Source organism: Rosa rugosa, chromosome 3 (assembly GCF_958449725.1).
Source record: "Rosa rugosa chromosome 3, drRosRugo1.1, whole genome shotgun sequence".
Classification (NCBI taxonomy): domain Eukaryota; kingdom Viridiplantae; phylum Streptophyta; class Magnoliopsida; order Rosales; family Rosaceae; genus Rosa; species Rosa rugosa.
The window spans coordinates 22,467,730-22,476,476 of record NC_084822.1 but is presented as its reverse complement, the minus strand read 5'-3'; the positions used below and the strand labels follow the sequence as shown (position 1 = coordinate 22,476,476).

The 8,747-nt window shown below is 43.6% G+C and overlaps 1 protein-coding gene across 1 annotated transcript; it reads left to right on the top strand.

Annotated features, from left to right (window-relative positions):
* The first annotated feature begins 7,056 nt into the window (after positions 1 to 7,056).
* LOC133737437 (uncharacterized) lies at positions 7,057 to 8,376 on the top strand. The gene is made up of 2 exons (XM_062164985.1): positions 7,057 to 7,268; positions 7,491 to 8,376. The coding sequence occupies exons 1-2, from the start codon at positions 7,057 to 7,059 to the stop codon at positions 8,374 to 8,376; spliced, it is 1,098 nt and encodes a 365-aa protein (XP_062020969.1).
* The last annotated feature ends 371 nt before the right edge of the window (positions 8,377 to 8,747 follow it).

The following is an 8,747-nucleotide window of genomic DNA, read 5'->3' as shown; positions in this document are numbered from 1 at the left end:
TCCTCAATCCTTATAAAAACATCCTTTTCAAGAGGTTCGTTTGATGACAAGAAAGGACTGCTGTCTAATCATCTCATGCCATCTGGGAGGGACTGCCACCCAGATGACGCATCGGAAGGGACTGCCAACCGGAATAGGAGGCGGTGGTAGAAGGGACTGCCAACTAGCCACAGGTAGTGAGAAGGGACTGCCAACTACTACCTCATGTCACCTGGGAGGGACTGCCAACCCGGTGACGCATCGGAAGGGACTGCCAACCAGACTGTAGTCTGGAAGGAACTGCCAACCAGACTATTACCTAGAAGGGACTGCCAACTAGGTAATGCATGCATGCGCTGACTGATAGCCTCCTCAATAAACTGGAAACTGGAAACAACCTCTTTCAATACTTGCTTTCGAAAAGAAACTCGCTGTTACTTCAATAAAACATTAAAAATTCACCGAAAGCATAACTCAGGATTATCTCGTTAAATCAAACCTCAATATCTCAATAAATCCTCGAAAGCATAAGTCAAATACTCTGTAAATCAATAAATGCTTTCGGAAAGAAATCTCAATCTAACTTCAAGGCTGATAAGTGCAGAGCTCAAAACTCAATAAATCTCGATAACTCAACCATGCTCAAATATTTGCTAAATCCTTCGTACTCGTATATCATCATACAAACTGATATTCGAAATCAATAATTCTCATAATATTTTCTTAATCAATCACTTCCCGAAAATCGTTTCCCAACTCAATAATTCATAAATAAAATAGCTTGAAAAATCTATTGAAAGCCCTCGGGAAGGAAATCCACTAAAATCCCGTAACTCATAGAGCATAATAAATCTCAAGAAAACCAGCTCATAAAATCATAATACTCAATAATTCAAATAATAAATTAAACCTCAATCGGAAAATAATAATATACTGCATGCACATTTAATTTAAAATAAATGTCCACTCACAGTACTATTTAGGCGACCACGCTACCGGTTTCCTACGTCGAGCAGTAGCTCGGCTCATCGCCCTGTATACAATTATAATTCATGAATAACAATCCGGAATTTAAATACGATTCCAATGTTCTATTCTCAAAAATCAACATTTTCAATTCTTCTCCAATTTAATCCAAACTTCACCATTAACACCAATTCCTCGATTTACATATTCCACAACGAAAACGAGGGAAATCCGACGGCCGGATTTCCCACAATTCAATCACAAAACTCCAAACTTCGGAAAATCACAAACAATTCCAAATTCCTCCAAAATTCACCAAACTTCACATACAAGCTCTACAACATTTATAGGATTTAATGGGCTAAAAACTAAAATCAAAACACTGCCCTAACGCTGCAGCCGCCGCCCACAGTGGCGGCGCCACCGCTACCACCACCAACTCCGATGGCCACCAAACTTTGGTAGCAGCACCTACTCAACAGACCCAACAACTTTCTCAACTGAGACAAAGTCAGAAAATGAGTAGAAGTACCTCAACAATTAAGGAGAATGTTGAACCCGACCGGTGAATAGTAACCCAGAAATTCATCTCTTCGATTCTTCCTCCACGCTGCAAATCGTGGCTTAAGGCTAGGGGCAAAATGATCCTTGGCAAAAACCGAACCTTCGACACCGGTTTGGTGGCCGGAGACGGCCGGAATCGGAAGAAAACGCCGGAAATGCCGAACTGCTACAGTAATCTTCTTCCCTTCGATTCGTCGTCTATGGTGAATGATAAGGTGCAAGGCATATATGGATAGAAACCTTGTTTCAAGACGAAGAGATGGACACCAATTTCATGGCCATAGGTGGCCGAACGAGGCGGTGGTAACGCCGGGAAGTTACATCGGCGAGAGAGGAAGAAAGCTGGAAATTTTCGGGGCTTTCCCGAAATGGAAAGTCCAAATTTCTATTTATAGACATAAATTCCACAAAATTACAAAACTGCCACTAAAATAAAACCCTTATAACTTATTCGTTACAACTTCGATTTTTACGTACCACATATGCACGCGCTCGGTTTAACGTCCTCTACAACTTTCATGAAAGAAATTTTCTCAAATTTTGACCCGAACAAAAAGTCAACTTTTAGGGCCACTAAAAGTATCGAAACAAAGTAAAAAGTGAGAGTAAGTGTCGTTTACCTTCCGAATGACTAGTAAACGGGTAAATTGAGATACAGACAAGTACGAATAAATCATGCTCAATCCAATTCTCATTCCTCAACAACCTGTTCTTGTCTCACTGTGCAACATATCTAGATCAACAATAGATACAGGTACCCTACCTAGTATCATAACTCTAGGAATCGTTACCACACCACTTGGTGGTAACCCAATCATTTCATGGATCTCATCCTCGTACACTACCCAATAAAACTCTGTGACTGCAGCACTACCCACACATCACACAAGAGTCCAGAATCCTGTCATCACGACAGTATCTGCATCACTTCCTCGATAATGCAACCTTTGCATTACAAGAATTGAAAATGAAACCTTCATTTCAACTCAAATCAACAATAGCCCAAGTATCACAACTCAATAAGTGTCTACCCAACCTCGGGACACAATATCAAGCTAAGGTCTGGCCCCGCCTGACCCACACATAAATCATCACCTGTCATTGCAATAAAAATCAAAGTGGTATAGACCCTCTACTACCACAACAATGAAGGATGCATCACATCACATGCCACACTCAAAAGTCTAACTATAGACAACATGCAAAACTCACACAACACAACACACGGAAAGAAGTACGCAACTATCACCCATCATTCTAGCAACACAAGTAGAATAAGATAAGGTACCTTCTTCCCTAGCACCCTGCTGACCAACAGCAAACACCCTCGCATTTCCCTGAGGTAGTTGCCTCTGTTGATTCCCTTGTCCTCCACCCTGTACTTGGGTACAATCTCTGGAGTAATGCCCTGCCTGGCCACATCTAAAGCATACAATGTTCTTCGGCTTTGTGCAAACCCTAGAAGTATGGCCCAACTCATTACAATTGAAACACCTCACGGGTGCCACCTGTCCCACAGGTGCAGCTGCCTCCCTAGCTGGCACCTGGTAATGAGTCCTCCGCCTTTTCCAGGACCCACCCTGATTATCTTCCCCATCACTGCTCTCAGCAGTCGCCTTTCCCTTCCTTCGGGAGTCCCTCTCAGCCGACTCCTGCTCTTGGAAAATCTGGTTCTCCTGCTCAATGGCCATAGCCTTAGCGAAAATGAGCTCAATCACCTTCAGTTCTAAAACAGCGACATCGCGCCGGATCGAAGCATTCAGTCCCCACTGAAACGTCATAGCTAAGCTCTCAGCATCCATCTGCCTCACAAAGCGATACAACCTTGAGAACTCAGCCTCATACTCCCTCACACTTATAGTCCCTTGGACTAACGAGACAAATTCCCTTTCCAACTGCTCCCTCACTGAAGGCGGAAAGTATTTCTTCCTGAACAGTTCCACAAAACCATCCCAGGTCATGGTGGACACATCCATAACTCTCTGTGTGCCGCTCCACCATGCTCGTGCATCGCCTTGGAGCATAAATACCGCAATCTTTCTCTTCTCAGTAGGTCTTCATGTTCTCGATCCATTTATCTGCCAACATGTGATCCGTACCTCCCTGGAATGGAACTCCTCCCAGCCTCGAGATCTCCTTTGCCAACCTCGACAGACGAGTGGCATCCACAACATCCACAACAGGTGTAGTAGGCTGCACAACATGCGATGCCTCCACCTCATCCTGAATAATCTCCTCAACAGGAGAAATCTTGCCCCTACCTCGGGCTCTACCCCTGCCTCTGGGTCTACCTCGACCCCTAGCTCGGCCTCCTTGGGAATCCATCACCTAAGGAGCACAACAACCTGTGATTAATACTTGTAAAACCTTCAAACACAAGTATGAGTCAACAACATGACTAAATCAACCACCTTACTACGTCAGAAGATACAATTCTATCCCCTACGTAAATCTCGAGTTAAATCTAAACGTCCTCATTCCTCAAACGATTATAACTCCTAGAAGCTACCTTAAGCTCTTACACTTTGTTCACTTGTGATGACCTGGATTTCTGTTATTTAATTTTGGTAATTAATAATGGACCAGTCGTACGAATAATTATTATTGTGCTTTATTCGTAGATTGTTTGTGAAATGGAATGGTTTTCGTACGTATAAATATTTGAATTTCACAGTTTAGGAGGTCGTGTGAAGTTTGACTTTTTATATATTGGGATTCTTGGAAAACTTCCTTCACAAAAGTTGTAGAGCGCGTCGATACGAGTTCGTGGACATGCGGAACGTGGGAATCGGAGTTCGTATGAGGAAGTTATGGCTATCGGAAGAAGTTTCCGTTTTAGTATAAATATGGAAAATCAGAATTTTATTTCATTTTCCTCATTTCCTTTTCCGGAAGCCCTCTCCTCTCTCTCTCTTCTCTCTCGGTCGGCCTCTTCAGAAACGAAAATATCCTGCTGACCCGACCCGAACCCGGTGTTCCGACCCGGCCGGAACTCCATTCTCCGGCGATCTCTACCGGCGAAACCTGCACAGAACGACTCGCCTTCTTGCTCCGGTCGTCTCTGTGGTGACCTCGAGCGACGATTTTCGGTGGAGGAAGCGCAGCAAGGCGGTGCAGTTCGTGGTTTTTCAACCCGACCGGAAAACGCAGCTCCGACGTCGGCGGCGCTTCAACCTTGGCCTGGGGAGTTCGCAGCAGCCTCCTTGTGCGGTCTTTGGTGGTTGTTTGGAAGGATACACGTGAAAACTCGATCAACTCAGTTGGGTTTACTGTTCACGGCTTGTGAGGTAGTTTTCGATCCCTTATGGTTGTTTTCTGACTTCGAGCTAGTTATGTGTTGGCACAAGCATGCTTAGATGAAGCTTTTTGATGTTGGGAGTTTTGTGAAATATTGAGTTTTGGTCGGCGGCGGTGCGCCTCCGTCTGTGGCGGCGTTCCGGCGGTGTTTCGGCCATGTATGAGACAGTTTCTGGTATTATATGTCTTCTACTCGTTGATACGAGCGTTTCGATATATAATATGCAAGTTTTGGAGTTCGAATGAATTTGTTATGATTTTTATCGTTTCATATCGATAAATTTATTCGATCCGTGAGGATTTGAGTATCCGATCGACTTGTGGTTTGGACACATAGATCATGGAAGTGTTCCGGTGACCTTGGGAGGTCTCGGATGTGGTTTTGCCTCGATTGGCGCCACTTTGGGGATTTTAGTCCAAAACAGGGGTTTCGGATTTAAATCAAATGTGAATCGTTACTAAGTGGATACCGTTGTGATTAGGTACTTGACGAAGTATTTGGACGGTTAATTGGCGGATTGACCGTTTTGTTCTTGGTTGAAGACGCAGCGGGAATTCAAGGTGAGTAAATCTCACAAGGATCTTTATGAACAGAAGTACCATTATTGTTTTGGCATTAATTAATTAACTGCAAACTATAGTTGGTATTAGTAGGCATTCCTGAGCGAATGACTACGTATATATATATTTACGTGAAATATATATATTCTTGTGGATGGTATTTGATGAATAATATGCATGATGATGCTTATATTATTGTTGAATATGATTTTTCATGGAAACAATATTGTGGAAAAAGATGTTTTCTATTGTTGAAATGTATTGATGTTTGATGTTACATTTTTGAGTCAAGCGTGACTCATTTAAATGTATTGGTCTTTGTACCAAGAGTCACAGATGGTGAGCAGGGATAAGGAAAGCCGAGATTAGATGTTAGTAACGTTTTAGGTCAGGTGTGACTTACTTAACGTTCGACTTTGAGACCGGACGGGGTCTGAAGGTCATAGGTCACAGATGGTGACAGGTTGCAGATGGCGACCTTGATGTTTGATTTCATGATCAGACGGGGTCTGAAATCATATGTCACAGATGGTGACAGGTCGCAGATGGTGACCAAGGCAGGAAATTGGTAATCACGTCCTTGGTAGGACGAGTGATTACGATTTCAATAGAGCTCTAGTCTGTCTGTCATGATAGCTTATGGGAGTAACGGTCGAGGTTGCTTGAGACTCATAGGTATGCAGCTTAAAGGAGAGTTCTGATGGCATTCTTCTTTAATTGTCTAGATGAGACTTGAATTGCTACTTGATGGTTAAGTTAGCAAATAGGGCATGGTCATAGCGGTGACTCATGTTGTCCTTTCTATGGAAAGGATATAGAATGTTAGAAGGAAATCATGGTGGCATGTTCCTTAAGTAGATTGACGTGAGTTGTTGATTGATGTTCATGAGTTACTCATACGAGCTTGAAGAAGCTTACCGGGTTTGTTGTTTGGCAACCCCGGTGCACCATTCAATGGTGTAGGGGCTAATCCTGCAGGTCAGGAAAATCGTGGCTGAAGCTGAAGGAGCTTGTTGGCAGCAGAACGGGTAGGAAGCAATTTTTGTTGGCTTTGCCAATATATGACTTCCGCTATGCAGTAAGCTCTGAGGAGCATTTATGTTTTATTTTGTGATGACAATTTAAATTCGTAAATCTTTGTAATATATAACTCTGTGGAGCGAGTGTATATTAACTTGGATGGTTCAGTGTATCAGTAAGTACTTGTTTTAAGGGAAAGATGTTCCAGGTATTTGTATTGATGACTGAACATTCACGCATGTATAATTATGGGATTATATATATCGATTTTTATTGTTGTTAAAAATCAGGGGAGTGACAGATTGGTATCAGAGCGTAAGGTACATATTTGGTGACAGTCAATACTCCTCGAGTGATGGCCCGTCTGCAGCGGATCCCCATCGGATGCTCTTCGGTATTGATATAGTCATTGGATATGTAGTGAGTGTTAGGATGTGAGTCGTCAGGATAGTGTTGGCTCAGTGGATGAAGGTTAGGAGCTAGATGTAGCTTCTATGAGTTAAAGACTTTTGAGGAATGATGACCTTTAGTTTTAACTCAAGATTGACGTAGGGGATGGAATTGTATCCTCTGACGTAGTATCGTGGTTGATTGAGTCATAGCGTTGACTTATACTTGTGTTTGAGAGTTATACAGGTATTAACCACATGTTGCTATGCTCCTTAGGTGATGGATTCTCAAGGAGGCAGAGCTACGGGTCGCGGTAGACCCAGAGGCAGGGGTAGAGCCCGAGGTAGGGGCAGGATTCCTCCTCCTGTTGAAGAGGTATTCGATAATGACGTTGAGGCATCGAATGTTGAGCTGCCTGTTCCACCTGTTGTGGAGGCCGCAAATGTTGTAGATCCCATTCGTTTGTCAAAGTTGGCAAAGGAGATATCGAGGTTGGGAGGAGTCCCCTTTCAGGGAGGTACGGATCACATGTTGGCAGATCAATGGATCGAGAACATGAAGACCTACTTCGAGATGGTCGTCTGCGACGACATTGAGAAGAGGAAGATTGCCACATTTATGCTCCAAGGCGATGCACGGGTGTGGTGGAACGGCACACAGAGGGTGATGGATGTGTCCACCATGACCTGGGACGGTTTTGTGGAACTGTTCAGGAGGAAGTACTTTCCGCCTTCTGTGAGGGAGCAATTGGAAAGGGATTTTGTCTCGTTAGTCCAAGGGACTAAGAGTGTGAGGGAGTATGAGGCTGAGTTCTCAAGGTTGTACCGCTTTGTAAGGCAGATGGATGCTGAGAGCTTAGCTATGAAGTTTCAGTGGGGACTGAATGCTTCAATCCGGCGCGATGTCGCTGTTCTGGAACTGAAGACGGTGGAACTCATTTTCGCTAAGGCTATGGCCATTGAGCAGGAGAACCTGACTTTCCAGGAACAGGAATCGACTGAGAGAGATTTTCAAAGAAAGGGAAAGGCAATTGCGGGGAGCAGTAAAGCATCTGGAAATCGAAGTGGATTCTGGAAGAGACAGAGGACTAATCAGCAGGCGCCAGCTAGGGCTGCAGCTGCACCTGCTAGGGTTGCGCCTAATAGGCAGGTGGCAAACCCTAAGTGTTTCAATTGCAATGAGATGGGCCATGTTGCTCGAGCTTGCACGAAACCTAAGAACTTGGCATGCTTCACATGTGGCCAGACGGGGCACTTCTCAAAGGATTGTACCCAGCAGGGTAGGGGACAAGGGAATCAGCAGAGGCAACTGCCTCAGGGGCAGGCTAGAGTGTTTGCTATTGGTCAGCAGAATGCCGGAGTGGAAGGTACCTTATCCTTATTTGATTTCTTTGCTAAGGTGTTATTTGATACGGGAGCGTCCCACTCTTTCATATCTAGTTCTGTGGTTGATATGTTAGGTTTGACTCCTAGGCCTCTTGCTAGACCCTTGTGTGTTATTTCCCCACTTGGTGTTTCCCTTGAGCTTGATATGTTTTGTGATGCATGTCCAATTGTGATTGGTGGTAAGGAGTTTACTGATAGAAGCATTTTAATGTGATATTTTAATAGTTAATTCCTCACATTTTGCTTAGTTAATTCCTTAACGAATCGATTTTTAATTCAATTTTTATTTTTAGGTACATTGGAGTAGATGATGATGAAATAAGTGTTAGGTCCATAAAATGATGGAGAAAAATGGAAATGCACTAAAAAGGTCAACTTTACACATTTTCCTACTCCGGCTAGGAGAAACCAAGCCAAGCAAGGAAGAAGGAGCGACCACCTGACCAAATGAACTTCAAATGAGCTGAAACCTTCCAGATCCATTCTAGACATCCTAAGAAACATTTCTTATGAAGAGTGCAAGAGCCAAAAAGAAGTGGAAGGCCTTCAAACAGTCAGCCCAATGTTCTGCATAAGCAAAACTGG

Bases quoted from the DNA above. Each gene is read 5' to 3' on its own strand.
- LOC133737437 (XM_062164985.1), top strand. From the start codon at position 7,057: ATGGATTCTCAAGGAGGCAGAGCTACGGGTCGCGGTAGACCCAGAGGC. The intron at 7,269-7,490 runs GTTGGGAGGAGT...GGAACTGTTCAG, and splicing joins TTGGCAAAGGAGATATCGAG to GAGGAAGTACTTTCCGCCTT.